Source organism: Mobula birostris, chromosome 22 (assembly GCF_030028105.1).
Source record: "Mobula birostris isolate sMobBir1 chromosome 22, sMobBir1.hap1, whole genome shotgun sequence".
Classification (NCBI taxonomy): Eukaryota; Metazoa; Chordata; class Chondrichthyes; order Myliobatiformes; family Myliobatidae; genus Mobula; species Mobula birostris.
The window spans coordinates 28,616,209-28,635,624 of NC_092391.1; the positions used below are offsets into that span (position 1 = coordinate 28,616,209).

The following is a 19,416-nucleotide window of genomic DNA, read 5'->3' on the forward strand; positions in this document are numbered from 1 at the left end:
CAAGGTGGAAGAAGTTATGATGTGGTAGTGAGGGTGTTTAATGTGGAGGGTTGGCTGATAACTGCACTGGGTTCCTTTGTAATAGATGGTCTTTTCTTACATTGTCGGAGATCACGCATCCAGATGAATGTGGAGTACTGATACTGCACTTTTAATTTGTGTCCTGTAAATTGTGGCAATTCTTTGGCAGCCAGATGAGCTACCAAACCTAGACTAGACAGTAAATTGGTATTTGTTTATTATTATTATTATTTGTAATAAATTATTTTTATGTTTTAGTTTACAAATTAATACATTTCTATCGCAAGTCTAGTCTCTAATTATTTGTAAGTGCAGCGATGCTAATGGGGAATCTGATGGCAATGGGTAAACAGTGGGCAAGTGGTTAGGTTCTTCCGCTGCAGATGATTATTGCCCAGTTTATTTGTGGCATGAATGAACTTAATTAAAATTACATTAGCTCAAATCTGGACGTTGTCCAGATTTTGCTGCATGCCTCATTGTTTTAGCTGAACGCAAAACCAAGCTCTGACTTTAACGTGGAAAGAAAGTCATTTATAAAGCAGCTGAAGATGGTTGGCCCATAGACATTGCCGTAAAGAACCCCTACAATGTTAAACTGGGCAGAGGTAAGTGGCTTCTAACAGGTTACTGTCATCTTCCCTTGTGCTAGGAGACTCCGACCTATGGAAAGTTTTCTCTTGACTTCAATTTTGCCAGACAGCTTGTCTCTATATATGTTAAGGACTCTTTCTGAAAATCATGCTCTCTCACCTTGGATTTTCCTCCTTTTCTCTATGTTTGGCCAGACTATAATGAGGTCTGGAGCAGACCTTCCCTGGGGAGCCCAATATGTGCATGGGTGGGCAGGGAGATGGTGAATAAGTGTTTCGTCATAGCATACTAAGGATTCCTTGGCTTGCCCTAGTGATTGAGAGTAGGTAGATAGGTTGGAAATCAGCCTTGCTGAGTTTATTTTATTATTGAAATACAGCATGGAACTGGCCCTCGGAGCCATGCCGACAGCCAACACTGATTTAATCCTAGCCTAATCCCTGGACTATTTACAATGACCAATTAACCTATCAACCAGTACGACTTTGGACTGAAAGTGGGAGGAAACTGAAGCACTTGGAGGAAACCCACACAGTGTTGGGGATAGCATACAAACTCCTTACACTCTGCAGCAGGAACATATCGTGGTTTCCATTTTCCACCAATAGTGATGCTGCTGATCAATTCATAGGGTGATAGAACAGACCCAATGGGCCAAATGTACCAATTCTGCTCCTATACCTTAAGGTCTTTATTCCGGACCAGCAATACTGCAAGTTTTTGTTAAGGCTCAACGCCTTTGTATCCTATACCATCAATCTTTTCTTGATAAGGTATAGAAGGAAGTTGAATTGAGAGAAGTGGTGTCCATCATAGTATAGACCTCGGGAGTGGGATAAAATGGATGAGGAGAAGGATTTGGGAGGGATACTCTGCCCTGATCTTTGAAGCAGCCTAAGCAAATAGCAACCTGGTATACTTTGGTCAGGTTTTAGATGTTTAGAAAATCCGAAACCTGCTCAGACAGCCAGAGAGTGACATCATCTGCAGTTAATTTCTCTTTGAAATAAGTTGCTCACAGTTAGAGCACAACGACACAACTGTAGTTCAACACAAGATCCCACTCATTTTTAAACTGTGTTGAATACTTTGGGTTACTATTTTGGACTATCTGGAGTTTTTAGTGAAACTTGACTAAAAGCGAGCCGCTCTACATGTTGCATGGTACGGTGCGGTTTGTCCTTGGTTTATCTCACTTTTGACCAGCGGTATACCTGCTGACCCCCTCTCTCTTTGGAGGATTTTAACTGGCAGTTTGATAGGAAATTCCAGACTACGACCACGAGATCTATCACCAGCAATGTAAATTCTTCGTGTCATGTTGTAAATACATTCGGTGGTGTTAATGAGGGGTACTCCTTACAATCTCCCATTCTGGTGTTTGTTTGCAACACCTCAGCCCCTGTGTGTGCCAGTTCCCTTCCTGCTAACTGTGCCTCTGGGAGAAGTCGGGGGAAGAAAAAGTGTGTAATGCCCTCGGAACAGACTCCTGCTCCTGATGGAGATCTGTGGAGGGTGACTATCCTTACTCTGTTCTTGACCAATTTTTAATAACCTTCCTCAATATCTACAAAAATGTTCCGTATTTTAATTTAGCCAGCATTGTCCCTTTGTTGTGCAATCAAACCGGCTGCTCTTTGCCCTGGTCTGTGTCAATGGCATCATTGTGCTCTTAAGACTGAAGAGATAAAAAGCCCTTTGTCAGAGATTGAAATGCCTCCATATTCCTGCTAATCTCTATTGTGTTATTAACCATGTTATTAATTGATCAAATGAACTTTGAAACCGTTGTAACCATTACGATCTGTTGAGCTCCTCCAGTACTTCATGTGCTTTACTCTGGACTTCCAGCATCTGCAGAATCTCTTTGTATTTGTGAAACCATTCTGACTGTATATCTGCAAAATTACCCTTTCGGTATCGTTCCGTGTTATGGTACTGCTTATGCGTCATTATTGCTGATAAATCTATTTGGTAAATCCATTTTCATTGGGTTGCATTCAAAGATTCAAAGTACATTTATTTTCAAAGAGTATACAGTATACAACCTTGAGATTTGACTTTCCCACAGATAGCCATGAAACAAAGAAAGAAAAACATCAAACCCCACCCCATGCACAAAATAAAGCCAAATGACACAACCAGCAAACAAAGAAAATGAGTGCAGAACACAGAAATATAAAACATGAAATCAAGAGAGTCCAGGCATATTCCATTCAGCTCAGTGTTCATTACTTGCAGGCCCCCCATTTCAAAGTCGGCTGCAATAACAACAGAAAAAAGGATTGACCAGAAACGCATAATAACATGAACTAGAATCCAATCCACAAGCCACGTCGATTAAACCTCGCCCAATACACATCAGCAGGTGGATCTTGGCTTTTGTTCCATCACTATCAGGGCAGAGGTATGATCCCTGCATGGAGGGTAATTCAACTATTGTCCCTGCTTCAGATCTCTGTTCAGCAATCTCTGGATAGAGAGAGAAATATCAGTGGTCTTGTTTGTCTGTCCTGGTGTTAAGGTGGGGTACAGTTACACGTAGTAGATCCCCTATACCTCAGTGTACACTTCTTCATGATTTTCCCCTTCAGCCCCCCACATCCAATCCGATGTAGGGTTTCGACTTGAAGCAATGACAATTCCTTTCCCTCTCCAGAAGCTGCTGGACCCATTGAGTTCCTTTGGCAGAGTGTTTATTGCCTCAATTCCCTGCTTTGGCATCGGTCTCCCATCCATGAACTCTCTGGCCTCAAGCATACCTTATAGTGGCTGAGGGTATGATGCATTTCTTTGGAGTGATAGTCTAAGTAAATGCTTTCTGAACATTGTGCATTTCTTTCGCTTGCAGTTTCTGTGCCTGAAGAACATCCGAACTTTCCTGAAAGTTTGTCATGACAAATTTGGACTGAGGAACAGTGAGCTCTTTGACCCGTTTGACCTGTTCGACGTGAGGGACTTTGGGAAGGTATGTAATGATTCTCTCATTCTAGTATAACCCCCGACAATTCCTGGGAAATATTTAAGTATGACAGAGCTTGGCTGCCTGCTGCAGCTCTCTGGGTGTTTGTGTGGAAGCCTCAAGTCATGCGGGACTCAAATACAACAGCCCTGTGCCCCCACAGTCAACTCAGAGGTTGACCTTGGTGACCCCTTGTACTTGTACTGATCATAATGTTGCTGGCATTTAGGGCAGCAATGAAAGTCTTTCATCTCTGGAGGTGTTGGTTTTCTCTTGGTTTTCACTACTGTCAGTCATACAGGTCCTGGGTGGGGACTCAGGAATACCGTCGCACACAGATGTAGTGGATTCTTCATTGCTGTTTCCTAACAATTTTGTCTTACCAGTCAGGGTCATTAGCCCTGAGGTGAACCCCCAAACCTGGAGGACCGGTGGACCACTCTTAGTCTGGCCTCTACCCTTTGACCTGTTTGGCATGGGCGACTCTATCAAGAGCCAAAGCATAAAGCCACGACTCCAGCCAATCTAGCTCTCCAAGTCATCGAGGCACGCGAACCTCCAATCGGAGGCAAGGTTGTGGTCCGCTTGGAGGGGTCTCCCCTTGTGTCCCAGATTAATTTCTGCGTGAAGGAACCCATGCTTTACTTGTGACAGTGAGTTGAGGGGAAAGCTGTAACTTAGTGTGATTCCTGCGTTTCCTGAGGTGGTGAAATGGCAGGATTTCTCACTGGTGGATAAAATCCTCGTTGTGGATTTATCTTCTTGTCTTTCCTTCCATGCCCCAGAGAATGTTGATCTCTTGTATAACCTGACTGGCTTTCATCTGCTGATACCTGCCCAGGGGCTGGTGTGAAGCTGAGATAAATAAGAGAGAGGCAGTGAATAGGATTTGTGTGGAGGGTGGGTGGGGTTAAGGAGGAGACAGCAGTCAGACTTCGGATGGGGGGGGTGGTTTGTCTGTAATGTTAATGTATGGTATGGGAGATAGCTCACATACATAGGCTTGTTCTCTCTGACTGTCCCTCATTTGGTGCCAAGTGCCGGAATTCTGCAGGTTGTGAATATTCAGCAAGTCACCAGCCGAGTTCCTCCAGCATTCTGCACGTTGCTCCAGTTTCCGGCATCTGCAGACTCTTGTGTTCCTGTGAGCAGGACCTGGGTGGCAGTGGTAGTTCTTGCAGGGAATTTTATAAAAAAAGGATTCCTGCTGCAGGAACTGATGGACTTGCTTGGATTTGAGTTTGCTGTACTGTTTATCCCTCTGAAGCTGATGCTTAGAGTCAACCCAGTGCAAGACCCATCCCTCAGAAGTGGCTATTTCCCTTGAATTCCTATGCTGGCACATGACTACCTTTGAGCAGGCATGATAGGCTATGGTTTAACTAACGTCCTTAGCCCCAACGTTAACTACAGTTGTGCCTGAGTTGGGAAATGGCTTGGATATCTTGGCTACAGACCTAATAGTGTTATAATGTGAAAAATGTCACGGGGAAACTGAAATTGGTGGATACCAAAGTGGTTTGTTCAACAAAATGAGACACTCTCTGGAGGAAGAGGCCTGTTTCGACCCAATATTACATGACATTTTCTATGCTAAAGATCAAAGGACAATTCTATAGTTACAATGTATCTATAATGCTTCCTTTGAATTATATGCAATTCTCACAGCTCCATCTGCTCACCCACACTGACACCCAAGATGAATGTTTATCAGCATTGTCTGGTTTTTCAATTAACTGCTGTCCACAGCTTCAGGAAATTATGTCCAGAATGGCTTTTTAAATTTAATCTGCAATCAACGTTCAGGTCTGAAGATTAGTTCCTGAAGTTAATATTTTACCATATCACCTCACTCCAGAATATGCACTAACAACAGTATCAGAAACCTCTTCAGCCTTCCTCAGTGCATTATGACTTTTAAGACATCATACTAAACTAGCAGAAGGTTATCCACAGATTGAGCTGCTGTATAGGGGATGTGATTATCACTGGTTCTCTAATGGGAATGGACATGTCCTTAGAATGTTTTAATTCAGTTCTCTTGCTAAAGCTAAATATCAGAAGCTCTAAAATGTGGTGTGACACGCTGTCAGGGTAATTGCTGTGCGCTTCAGCAGACATTGACCTGTTCTAAGCACATAACATTTCACAGGTAGCAACTGCTAAAAGCCAGCTACTTTATCTACAGCCAGAAATGATGTATGATGTGTGCGATTGAGGTTAGCTAAGGGGAAGTGCGGTAGGCATAACGAGATGGTGAGTGGTGATGGCAGTTGGGGTAATAAAGGGATGTGGAGTGGGCAAAATTTCAAGTAATTGAGGGCTGGATGTAATAGTGTGGCAGAGGGAGAAAGTGGATCAAATGTGATGGTCTGAGACGAGTGTGGAGATAGAGGAATATTGAAAAGTTGAAAGGCGGTTTCAGAAGTCATGCAGAAAATTCAGTGTAACACTTGTTTCCAACCAGCTTCTTTGGAGTGGGACAGGTTTGGGTGTAATTGCAGAATGTGAAAGACAAAGTAGTCACCTATAAGAGTAATAAGGAACTTGGAAGATAGTACTTATTATGCAGAACTTTGTACTGCAGTGAGCTGTTGGGATATTCGGCATAGATGTGACTGGGGAAACTAGATAAGCACATGGGTAAAAGAATTGAAGGATATGCTGATAAGATAATATATAAAAAAGGTTGGAAGGATTCAAGTTAAGTATAGACACAGGCAGAGAGCATTTGTGTTGACTGTCCTTTCCTTTGCTGTGTAATCCTGGGCCTTGCGCAGTTACATTTAGAGGGAAATGACGCAGAATTCGAGCTGATTCCCCACACTCCAACCACTACTGTATGAAAAGTTTTGGAGGGAGCTTTGTATGTCAGTTGTGATGGCCACTGTGAGACCAATGTGCGAGTTTGTGTCGTGGTTGGCGTGTAATTCACCAGTGTCGTTACATGCTCAGTGGGCATATACAGACCAGTAATGTGGACACCGTCCACGTGTGTTGGACGCTGTGTGCTTGTAAGTGTGCTATTTGGTCTTGTGAGACTTGTGTATGTCAGAAAGTGCGGAGCCCGTTGTGGTGATTGGGGGAGTGGTGTTCGATATCCTGGTGAGTGTGTGTACTGGTCACCAGGAACTGAGGCTGGAGTGCAACATTGAATTGTAGCCATTTGAGTCTGCACTGCACTGTGAGATTGGCTTCACTGCACTGAGGGTTAAGGCTTGTGCTGAATCTTGACATCGTGTGTCTGTGGGGATCAGCAGAGGTCACCCGGTCACAGTTTTTGAGTGTATTACTCTTTCCCCTTTCTCTGCTTCGCAGGCAACGGACAGTCAGATCCACTAACGTTCTCCCCTCTGAGTCACCTCGTGTGCTCTCTGGTGGGAGGAGCAGTCAGTTTCTGGCTCCTGGAGCCTCAGCCAGCTGTTGTACAGGGCTGCTGAAGGGTGTTTCCTTTCAGAGAGAGCCTGAGAGAGGCCGAATTGGTTTGTGTGGAGCGAGTGTAGCTGGCAAGAGGTTGAGAGCTCTCAGCTCTGAGAGTCAAATGCAATAATCTCACTGCAGCGTGTTTAATTGAAAACATTTTCTGTCCTTTGAGAAACAATGAGCTTTAGCTGAGCGTAGGATGTGGAGCCCCTGATGGTGACTGAATTTCTCTGGGCTTCACTCCAAATCTTCACTCGCAACCTAGTGAAGCCTGATCCCCACCAGTGATGGGGATCTGATGCTGACTGGTTGATATTCCTATGGTCAAAAGCATTACTCCATTTCAGCTCCGACCATTTAATGACTGGGTGGTGCAGGTAGCTGGGAACGACTAGCTGTTTCTCTGTAAATCCCTCTGAAATCTGCTAGTTTTCCTCTCCCAGCTCAGCTGGAGTACGGAAAGTCATGACGAGCCTTTCTAAAGCATCTCTCAAGATCTAAATGTCCCAAAATAATCCACACACAATTGAAAGCTTTGACATGCATTCAGTCCATGGTGTAGAAATGTGAGAGGCAATTTTCACAGGGAAAGGCCACACACAAGTTCAATTGACCAAGGAATTTGTTTACAATATGCTTGTTCATAGACAGTAATAGGCTAGGCCACTAGAGGGAATTTCCAAGTGGTGACGTGGGATATTTTGTAGTCCCGTTCAGGATTCAAGTTTTTTTTTAAATGTCATTTCCAGTACACAAGCGTAAAGGAGAACAACACAATTGTTACTGCGCATCCAATGCAGCACAAAAGAGAACACAATGAGATAAAGAACGCAATAATAAACAAAACACAATAAATGTACAATACATAAGCCAGCTAATGTGCACAGATTGATTGTATGTCCCTAAAGTGACACTAGGCACAGGAGTGTCTACATAGGTGACGCTGACAGGGAATGATAAAGTAGTGGTAGAGAGGGTTTGGTGGCTGGGTTAGTGGGTGGAGGTGTTGATCAGCCTTACTGCTTGGGGAAAGTAACTGTTTTTGAGTCTGGTGATACTGGCGTGGATGCTACATAGCCTCTTCCCTGATGAGAGTGGGACAGACAGTCCATGAGCTGATAAGCTTGTGGTGTAACCTCTCACTCTAAAGAGAGCATTACTGTCAGTGTAGTACTCTCATTCTCGACCCTCCATCATTCTAGTGCTTCTTTAGTAATGTACTTCAGCAATAACAATTATCAAATAATGCCCCCTTAGATGTTGTGTTTTCTCACTTTAGACCTTCCAGCCATGAAGCACCTCTTCAGTTCTGAATCAGGCCTTGCTAATGCTGATATTTAACCTATTATATTCTAATCTCATCACTTGTGTTTGTGGCATTTGTAAGACTTGTGTGAAGTGATTTAGGTCTTGATTGTTCACTCTCAGAATAGGACTACCACTGGCAAATTGAGCCTTGCTGTCTGTTGTAACAGGAGCGATGTCATCGAGGAGACAGTGAAGCTGGTGGATATAGAAGTGTTTTATTTAGCAAAAACGAGCAGCAGGCGTCATATTGAGACTCTCTTGGAGGGACAGGCCTCCCGACCCAATATTACATGACATTTTATATGCTGAAGATCAGAATCAGGTTTATTATCACTGGCATGTGACGTGAAATTTGTTAACTTAGCAGCAGCAGTTCAATGCAATACATAATCTGACAGACAAGAAATAATAATAAATAAAATAAAAATAATAGTAATAAATAAACAAGCAATCAATTATGTATAGAGAATAGATTTTTAAAAAAACATGCAAAAACTGAAATACTATATATTTAAAAAAAAGTGAGGTAGTGACCAAAGATTCAATGTTCATTTAGGAATCGGGTGGCAGAGGGGAAGAAGTTGTTCCTGAATCGCTGAGTGTGTGCCTTCAGGCTTCTGTACCTCCTACCTGATGGTAACAGTGAGAAAAGGGCATGCCCTGGGTGCTGGAGGTCCTTAATAATGGATGCTGCCTTTCTGAGACACCACTCCCCAAAGACGTACTGGGTACTTTGTAGACTGGTACCCAAGATGGAACTGACTAGATTTACAACCTTCTGCAGTTTCTTTAGGTCCTGTGGAGTAACCCCTCCATACCAGACAGTGATGCAGCCTGTCAGAATGCTATAGAAAACTATAGAAGTTTTTGAGTGTATTTGTTGACATGCCAAATCTCTTCAAACTCCTAATAAAGTATAGCCACTGTCTTGCCTTCTTTATAACTACAGCAGGACAATTTTATAGTTACAATGTATCTACAATGCTTCCTTTGAATTACATATAGTTTTCACACACCTTCTTAGCACCCACACTCAAAATGAACATTAATCGGTATTGTCTGGTTTGCAATCAACTCCAGCGCACAGCTCCAGGAAAAACTATTGTTCAGAGCTGAAGACGGGAAGATATTTGCTGCATACTCTAACTCCAGAATACGCCCCAACATGGCCTATTTGGAGTCATGAGTGGTGGTTCCGAGTTGTTGTATGCCATGTGGCAAACCTTCTGAACACATTACAAACTCCTGGATTGTGATTGGTGGTGGTGTGACTTCATGGTTGTTGATCTTCTACAGCACGCCCCAAACCACCTGGATGCCCATGGAAAAGGTTGGTGACTGAATGCCAGCAGTTTACAAATTCCCTTCTGCATCATATTCACTATAACTGTGCACAATTTTCCTCGTTGCTGGGTCATGGTCCTACCTAACAGATTTTGTACCTTCAGAAGTTGTTTCACCACCATCTTCTCAAGGAAGCAACTTGCTTTTGGGCATTTTGCAAATGGCACAGTGGTGTAACTGGTAGAGCCACTGCCCCGGCCCCAGAGATGCGAGTTTCATCATGACATTGGGCATTGTCCGTGGGGAGCTTGCTCGTTTTCCCTGTGACCACACGGGATTCCTTGGATCTGTGGTTGCACCCCACATCTTAAAGTTGTGCCGTTTGGTCTGTTAGTTGACCCCAATATGTTGGTGTGTGGTAGAATCTGGTCCAAGTGAATAAGAATGGGATCGGTGTAAATAGGTAGTTGGTCGTCAATGCGGACTCTGGCCTGAGGGACCTGTTTCTGTGCTGTATGTCTCCAGACTATGTAGGTTCTTGCCAGATGCTTTCTCCTCTCTTTAGCCTGGAGTTCACATTGATTGGGTGGGTCGATTGCTCTCTGGGGAATGGGGTCAGTGATGTTTCTCTTCAATTAGAACTTGAATGTATGCAGACCATCTGTGGTTAATGCGCTTGCCTGATTTTAGATGTTGCGAACTGGTGAGGCCCAGTTTCCAATACTGACCTCAGAGCACAGAAGCTGCCTCTTTGGCCCACCGTTTACACTGATCATGAAGCAACCACTGACACAAATCCCTCCCCCATTCCTCCCCCATTCACCACACTGCACACTTGGTTGATTGGTCCTCAGTGCAGGGAGAAGATCACAAGTGCACAGTTAGAAATGTTGGAGAGTTGATTTTACCCCTCCCTAGTCAAGAGGTCACTGGCTGCAACCAAGCACTTGGGATCTTGTCAGATTCACTTGTCTATCACTCTGGGCATTTTTCAGTTTGGCAACCATCCTGTCCTCCAGGGACAGATCGGATAACTTGATAAATTCCAGAGATGGTGTCTTAGACGCCAGCAGATGGATCTGGGATCACTGGGCGTTGTACAAGGGCGTTTGGAAACTAGTTAATGAGTGCCCTGCTCGAGCTTGATGACAAAGAGCCCTGATGTGGAAGTGCAGCAGAGTGTGCTGCTTTATCTGGTATCGATTGTGATAGGGCGCAGGTGCAGGATGTGGGTCTTCTGTTTTCTCTGTGCACAGGAAGAACTCTGCCCTCTTATAGCTTCTGTAAAAAGAGCCCGAACATGAATAAACTACCTTAAATTAACCCTGCTGTGACATGGGCCCTGTGCTGGGGCAGGAGATCTCTATACAAGTGGGATCTCAGCACCAGTTTGGCAAATTCTCTAACCGTTGTCATCTGTTGCCCATGGTTCTTGGAGTGTGTACTAGGATCTGTCTATATGGTGCCTGTATTATTGTCTACATTGAGATCTGTTTAAGGGTTAATCGGGTGGATTGTCATGTACAATAGGATCTGATAAGGTGTTCCATGAATGGGTTGGTTTATCAGGATTTCTCTGAATGCTGACTTGTATTGTTTAGATATTAATTGCTTGAATTAATCTCTGTTTTAGATTAGGTTTGCTACATGCCAACACATAAGCCTTAATTCTGTGTAAACAGACTCATCACAAAACCATTCCCAGCTCAGACTGGGGTGAATCAGGCTCTATTGTGTAACCCGTGCAGGCACTCTTGCAGCTCTCCTCCAAGGAAGACAAATGGAAGTGGATTTCATGTACAGGATGAACGAGAAACTGTTCATCCTCCAGTCCAGAGCAAAGGGCGCTCCGATCAACTGCAGTACCTGGATGATATGGTGCACATGTGCACGCTCTTGGATCCGTGATCTACCCTGAGCCCTGCACATAGATGCACTCTCAAGGAAAGCATGCTAACATCTTTACTTTTGGGGGAGGTTAAGGTTCTGATATGGTGCTGCAAGAAGGTTTTTATTGCACCTGTGCACACGTGTACTTGTGAATATGACAATAAACTCAATTTCTACTTCAATTTAATCTTTCAAGAGTACAAGAGAATGGATTTTATTCTGAACGTATACAGAATTAAACTCCTCCACTCTCCTGCTTGTACTATGCAACATTGACCCCAGCAGAATATGTCTACAACTCCCAGTAAAGGCAGATATAGAGACCAAAATATTTTATCTACCCTCTGTATTCCATTGGCTTTGAGGCCAGTTTTGCCTAGCAGCAGCTCGACTGGGCCTTCTCCCTGATGAAGGGAGGAGCCCAGTGAGTTTGTTGCCCGTTGTGGTGTCGTGTCTGCTCCTCAGGAAGAACTCCTGGAACCCTGTCCCTTTTGCTTGTTGCCCAGTGCTTTCAGTATCTATTGCTTCGATCAGTGCTGACTGGAATTATTTCCTGAGTGGGTCTTGTGGTTATCTTTGTAGAATTGCTGTGTCTGAAACAAGGAATCCTTCATCTTGGGTTAGAATTATGTGGTGACAAGAGTGCAGCAGCTGTTGGATTTTGGAGTAGTCCAGCTCCTCTCCCACTACTGACTGACTCTCCTCTCTCCTTTCCACCCCCATGATCAGTAATCATAAGAACCATAGAAAAAGCCCAACACCCCTGGGAGCAGTGGGACCTCATCACAGTGTACACAGTGTTGCCTAGATCAATTGATACTCTTTTCCTACCTCTTCCATAGAACTTATTGGGTGCACTGCAGATGGGACAACAAGTTGAAGACAGGATTCTCATAGTCCTTTTTCCAGGCTAGGGTAGTGTACAACCTTGGGGGGGGGGGGTATGGGTTTAAGATGAAAGGGGAAAGATTTAAAGGGGACCTGAGGGGTAAGTTTTTCACTGAGAGCTAGTGGTGAGAGTTTCCAATGAGCTGCCAGATCTAACCTGGACCCAACATATCGAAGCAGCTACAAAGAAGGCACGATAGCGGCTATATTTCATTTGGAGTTTGAGGAGGTTTGGTATGTCACCTGAAACAGCCTTAAATTTCTACATGGAGAGCATTCTAACTGGCTGCATCGCCGTCTGCTGTGGGGGTGGCGGTGGGCTACTGCACAGGATCGAAGTAAACTGCAGAGAGTTGTAAATTTAGTTCTATCCATCATGGGCACTAGCCTCCGTAGTAACCAGGACATCTTCAAGGAGCTGTCATTGGACCCCATCACCAAAGTCACGCCTTGGTCTCATTGTTACCATCAGGGAGGAGGTACAGAAGCATGAAGACACACACTCAGTGATTCAGGAACAACTTCTTTCCCTCTGCCATCAGATCTCTGAATGGACACTGCACTCAAATGCTGCCTCACTTCTTTTTTATTTCCATTTTTGCACTACTTACTTAACTTAGCTATTTAGTATATATATTTACTGTGAGTCATGTTTTTTTCCTCTTATCTATTGCATTGTACTACTGCTGCAAAGTCAACAAATTTCGCAACATATGCCGGTGATATTAAACCAGATTCTGATTCTGAAGTGCTATTACAACTTTTAAAAGGCATTTGGACAGGTACGTGGATAGGAATGTTTTAGACAAATATGAGCCAAATGCAGGCGAGTGGGAAGAGTTGTAGATAGACATCTTGTGTGGCATGTTCAAGTTGGGCTGACAGACCTGTTTCTGTGATGTGTAACTATGAATGTATGAATAATGTGGTATTTTATCCACAGCAGTGAATATAACAATGCGCTGTGGTGAAATAATTGTATCGGGTGACTAAAAGCTTGGTCAGAGCCAGGTTTTGGTAAGTTAGGACGTGGACAGTTTTGGGAGGTAGTCCAACAGCTTTCGGGCCTTGTGAAGCACATGCATGTTGCAAAAGCTAAAGATACTCGCAGGCAAAACCTGAGGTGTGTAGAGCAACACACATAAAATGCTGGTGGAACGCAGCAGACCAGGCGGCATCTATAGGAAGAAGTACAGTCAACGTTTCGGGCCGAGACCCTTTGTCAGGACTAACTGAAAGAAGAGATAGTAAGAGATTTGAGAGGGGGAGGGGGAGATCCGAAATGATAGGAGAAGACAGGAGAGGAGGGATGAAGCTAAGAGCTGGAAAGTTGATTGGCAAAAGGGATACAAGGCTGGAGAAGGGAGAGGCTCATGGGACAAGAGGCCTAGGGAGAAAGAAAGGGTGAGGGGAGCACCAGAGGAAGATGGAGAGCAAGGAGTGATTGTAAGAGGAACAGAGAAAAAAGAGAGAGAGGGGCGGTGGGGAGTGGGGAAGTAAATAAATAAATACTGGATGGGGTAAGAAGGGGAGGAGGGGCATTAACGGAAGTTTTTGAAGTCAGTGTTCATGCCATCAGGTTGGAGGCTACCCAGACGGAATATAAGGTGTTGTTCCTCCAACCTGAGTGTGGCTTCATCTTGACAGTAGAGGAGGCCGTGGATAGACATATCAGAATGGGAATGGGACGTGGAATTAAAATGTGTGGCCACTGGGAGATCCTGATTTCTCTGGCAGACAGAGCGTAGGTGTGTAGAGCTGAAGTTTCCAAGGTTCAGGAGTTTACTGAGATAGATGGAGCTTGAGGTGTGGGAAGGTTTTGTGTGAAAAGGAAAGTTAAAACGATTATTTAAATTTTGGTAGAGGCATATATGAGTCCTCACTTGGACACAGAAAAATGGAACTCAGCAGGTCAAGCAGAATTTGTGAAGGTAAAAGGTGCAAGTCATTATTTTGTGTCAAGAGCCTGCATCAGGACACTGCATAGGGTCTTGAATTGAAACATCGACTCATACCTTTTACCTCCACTGATACGGTTTGACTCCCTGAGTTATTCTAGCTTTCTCTTTTTGATCCAGATTCCAGCATCTGCAGTCTCTTGTCTTCAGACTCAGTGAGGTGATAGCTGAAGTGGCCACCGAGAGTAGTGTCTACAAAAGGGGCAACTGTGGAGCTCCACATTTAAAATTTGCTTTTAATGGATTAGATTAATTCATGATATGCCTGAATTATAATTTTTATGACTTTATAAGAACAGTCATAGATGTGTGTTTCCCCAAAAAAAATCACTTAGAGCCTTCCCCAACCAGAAGCCCTGAATGAACCATGAGATGTGTGAACATCTGAGGGCCAGATCAGAGGCATTCACGTCTGGCAACCAGGAAGGTTACAAGAGGGCGCAGATACGATCTCCAGAAAGCTGTCTCACTGGCGAAGTGCCTATTTTGCACTAAACATGAATCAATGATGGATGCTCGATAGCTGCGGCAGGGCTTGAATGTCCTCACCTCCTACAAAGTGAAAGCAAGCGATGTGGGTGACAACAGGGCTTCATATCCAGATGAGTTCAATGCCTTCTGTGACAGTCAAAACGTCACAAACTCCCACAGTACCAACCACCCTGTGATTTCAGTCTCTGACGCCGATGTGCGACCAGCTTTTGGGGTGGCGGGGGAAGCCACAGGAAAGAACCAGGCCAGATGGGGTACCTGGTCAAGTACTAAAGATCTGTGCTGATCAACCGGCTGGAGTCTTCACTGAGACCTTTAACCTCTCACTTCAGCAGTCTGATGTACTCCACCTGCTTCAAAAAGCAGGCTTCAATTATACCGGTGCCTGAGAAGAAAAGTGGTAACCTAACCTCGATGACTATGATTCAGTAGCACTTACACACCCACAGTAATGAAGTGTTTTGAGAAGTCGATGATGAAACCTATCAACCACTGCCTGAGAGGTGATTTAAATCCACTCCAATTTGCCTACCGGTGCAACAGGTTGACAACCGATGCCATCTCATTGGCTCTTTACTTAACCCTGGAACATCTGGAGAGCAAAGATACATACATCAGGATGCTCTTCATTGACTACAGCTCAGCATTCAATACAACATCCCTCACAACTAATTGGATTGGCAACGACATCGCCTCCATGATCTCTTATCAACACTGGTGCACCACAAGGCTATGTGTGTAGACCCCCTGCTCTACTTGCTTTACAGTTATGATTGTGTGGCTAAGCACAGCTCCAAGCCTATATTCAATATTGCTGATGACACCACTATTGTAGACCAAATCAATTGTGGTAACCTGGTGATGAATCAGCATATAGGAGGGAGATAGGAAATCTTGCTGAGTGGTGCCATAACAACAACCTATGACTCAACGTCACAAGACCCAAGGAGTGGTTATTGTTTCCAGGAGGAGGGAGCCTGAGGTCCATGAGCCAGAGTCCTCATCAGAGGATCAGAGGTGGAGAGGGTCAGCAACTTTAAATTCCTCAGTGCTATCATTTCATGGGAGCTGTCCTGGGCCTGGCACTTAAGTACACTTATGAAGAAAGCACAACAGTGCCTCTACTTGCTTAGAAGTTTGTGAATATTTGGCATGACACCTAAAATCTTGACAACCCTCTGTAGATGTGTGGTGGACAGTACATTGACTGGTTGCATCACTGCCTGGTGTGGAAACACCAATGTCCTTGAATGGAAAATCCGATAAGTAGTGGATATGGCCTAGTCCATCATGGGTAAAACCCTCTCCACCATTGGGGCACATCTTTATGGGTGGTTGGCACAGGTGAATGCAGCATCCATCATCAGGGTCCCCCGCCACCCAGATCATGCTCTGTTCTTGCTGCCATCAGAAAAAAGGTACAAGAGCCTTGGGACTCACACCACCAGGTTCAGGAACAAGTTATTACCTCCCAATCTTCAGGCCCTTGAATCAAAAGGATAACTTCACTCAACCTCACTTGTCTCATCATTGAAATGTTCCCCAACACCTATGGACTCACTTTCAAGGACTTTTCATCTCACGTTTCTAGATATTTATTGCTTGTTTATTCATTCTTCTTCTTCTTATTGTTTCTTTTTTTCGTTCTTTTTGTATTTCCACATTTAATTGTTTTCTGCACAATTGTCTGCCTGTTGATGCGGTCTTTCATTTATTTTATATTGGTTATTGGATTTAATGAGTTGTGCCCACAAGAAAATGAATCTCAGAGTTGTATATCGTGACATACTGTATTTGTACTTTGATAATAAATTTACTTTGAACCTTGAACTTTAATTGAATGTACTGTGGCTTATTTTGTGGAAGTTGATGGAAAGCGTTGGATCTGTGGTGACCACATTGTGAAATACGTCGGCAATTGAAGAAGGTGTATCTCTAACAGACGGTTCACGGTGCAGATCCAGGAGGTGGCCTGGGATGAACTTTGGCTTTCAATGGCCCATCACGTTTGCAGTTTTTGTAGCCTGTGCAGGTGAGAGCAGAGACTGCAGTGAGAGTAGAGGCTGACCACATGTCATGGCACCCCAGTAGGGGCAACAGAATGTCGTATTAGATAGAATGATAGATGCCGCTCTCTCTGCAGTCACGTGCGTGAGTCCAGAGGGCTGGGGTGCTCCGCGCCCTGGGCCAGGCTTGACAATCTCCTTGCGGCTGGAGGGAACTCTGAATGAGAGGGGAAAGATCCAGTTATGGTGTTCCACGTTGGAACCATTAACTGCAGGCAGGATCAAGAAGGAGGTTCTGCTGACCCAGCTATGGTGCCAATATATCAGTAGGAACAGAAAGCTACCAAGCTCAGTTTGTACCACAGGCAAAATAGCAGACGGTTCAAAGTCTAAACCACATGAATGGCTCAAAGATTGCTATGAGAGAAATAGGTTTCAATGCAGGAAGCAGGAAATTGAGACTGGTTGAAGGTAGGGACTGTTCGAAGAGGAGGTATACAGATGGTTGCATAACATCTTGAACAAAGATCACAGTCTCTGAATAAGGAGTGCCTTGCTTAGAAAATGAGATTGGGAGAAGAGATCTTCACTGATACGGTATAAATTGTTGGACTTCTCTCACCATGTGGGTGGTAAAGGCTAGTCATTGAGCATATTGAAGGCAGCAAATGATAGGGTTTTAGATATTAAGAGATTTGAGGGGTAGGGGATCGGTTCAGGAAAATGCCACCAAGGTGAGAAGGATAAGCCATGACCTTGAATAGTGGGGTCACAAAATCAAAGTTCAAAGTAAATTTATAATCCAAGTATGTATACCATATACAACCTGAAGATTTATTTTCTTGTACAGGAAAATAAATACAATAGCATCTGTGGAACACCATATATAACAGAGACGGACAAACATCCAAAGTGCAAAAGAGAGCAAGTCATGCAGAAAATATATAAAAGGAAGCAAATAATATTGAGATCATGAGCTGAGAGATCTGAGAACGAGTCCACATGCTCTCGACTCAGTTCAGGACTGAGGCGAGTGAACGCACCCACAAACTGTTCCAGGAGCCCAATGGTTCTTAAATCGGGAGGCATGGAACCCGAGACACCTCTGCCTCCTCTACCTCTACTTGAATTTTCCTTTCTTCTTTCTTTTTCTTTTTCTTTTTCTTTCTTTTTCCTTCTTTCTCTCCCCCTCTCTCCCCCCTCTCTCCCCCTCTCTCTCTCCCCCCTCTCTCCCCCTCTCTCCCCCCTCTCCCCCCCACCTCCCTCTCCCCCCTCTCCCCCCTCTCTCCCCCCTCTCCCCCCCTCTCCCCCTCCTCTCCCCCCCCTCCCCCCCCTCTCCCCCCTCCCCCCTCTCCCCCCTCTCCCCCCTCCCCCCTCTCCCCCCTCTCCCCCCTCTCTGCCCTCTGTCCTCCTCCTCCCTCCCTCTTCTCCTCTCTCTCTCCTCTCTCCCTCTCATCTCTCTCTCTCTCCCCTCTCCCTCTCCCCTCTCTCCCTCTCTCCCCTCTCCCCTCTCCCTCTCCCCTCTCCCCTCTCCCCTCTCCCCCTCTCCCCCTCTCCCAGTCTCCCCTCTCCTCTCCCCCTCTCCCCCTCTGTCTCCCCCTCTCCCCCTCGTCCCCCTCTCCCCCTCTCTCCCCCTCTCTCCCTCTCTCCCCCTCTCTCCCCTCTCTCCTCCCCTCTCTCCCCCTCTCTCCCCCTCTCTCCCCCTCTCTCCCCCCTCTCTCCCCCTCTCTCCCCTCGTCTCCCTCTCTCCCCCTCTCTCCCCCTCTCTCCCCCCTCTCCCCCCTCTCCCCCCTCTCCCCCCTCTCTCCCCGCCTCTCTCCTTCTCTCTCTCTCCCCTCCAGCCTCCCTCTCCTCCCTTTCCCCCTCTTCCTCCCCCCCCAGCAGGAAGATGAGAGAAAGAACCAAGTCAAAGTGCAGGCAGTACAGGATGGGATGTGACCAACTGATGCACTGATTTCCTATGCTATTATGTTCTTCACTGGATTTTGTGAGAATTTGAATATAGACAGCAGAGATTTGAACATGAAGCAGATTTGCTTAGGTTTGTCAGCAGAGAATGTGGAATTAAACTAAATCCGGCAAACTGGAATAAATCCTTCATCTGTTGCATCTGCAAGCAAGATCTAAATCTTGAAATGTATCTTATACTTTCAGGAAATTGTTGACACTCTTGATCACATGGTGTAATATATTTCTTCTGCGCCATCATTCTGAAATTTGCTGTTCCTTTTCTGCCTTTTTTTCTAACCCAAACTTAAGTAATCTCCCTTGTTTTCCGCCACAGCTCTTTGGTGAGTCCCGCTTATAGCAGTTTTGGACTTCCCTTGCCCCCCAGATCGTATCGGGTGAAGGTGAGTGGGCCTGAAAGGTGTAAAGCTGTCCCCCAGCCGATCTGTGTTGGCCAATGTATTGGAATCTTGAATGGATTGGGCTTTCATTCATCTGTGTGAATGTAGCAACACAGTCCAGATGAAGTCTTCTGGGGATCACAACTACTCGCACAGTAAGCAAAGCTCTGCTTCCCCAACAGCTAATCTTAACAGACTGGAACGGAAATTGTACACGGCATTTACTGTAATAAGTATTTTGG

At 44.9% G+C, this 19,416-nt stretch overlaps 1 protein-coding gene across 2 annotated transcripts in view; it reads left to right on the forward strand.

Moving 5' to 3' along the window:
- Window positions 1-19,416, forward strand: part of vav2 (vav 2 guanine nucleotide exchange factor) — a 213,427-nt gene that overhangs the window by 53,273 nt on the left and 140,738 nt on the right. For both annotated transcript variants that reach the window (XM_072240493.1, XM_072240492.1), the window contains exon 2: window positions 3,467-3,583. In XM_072240493.1, the coding sequence (XP_072096594.1) occupies window positions 3,467-3,583 (117 nt within the window). The remainder of the gene's footprint in view (window positions 1-3,466; window positions 3,584-19,416) is intronic.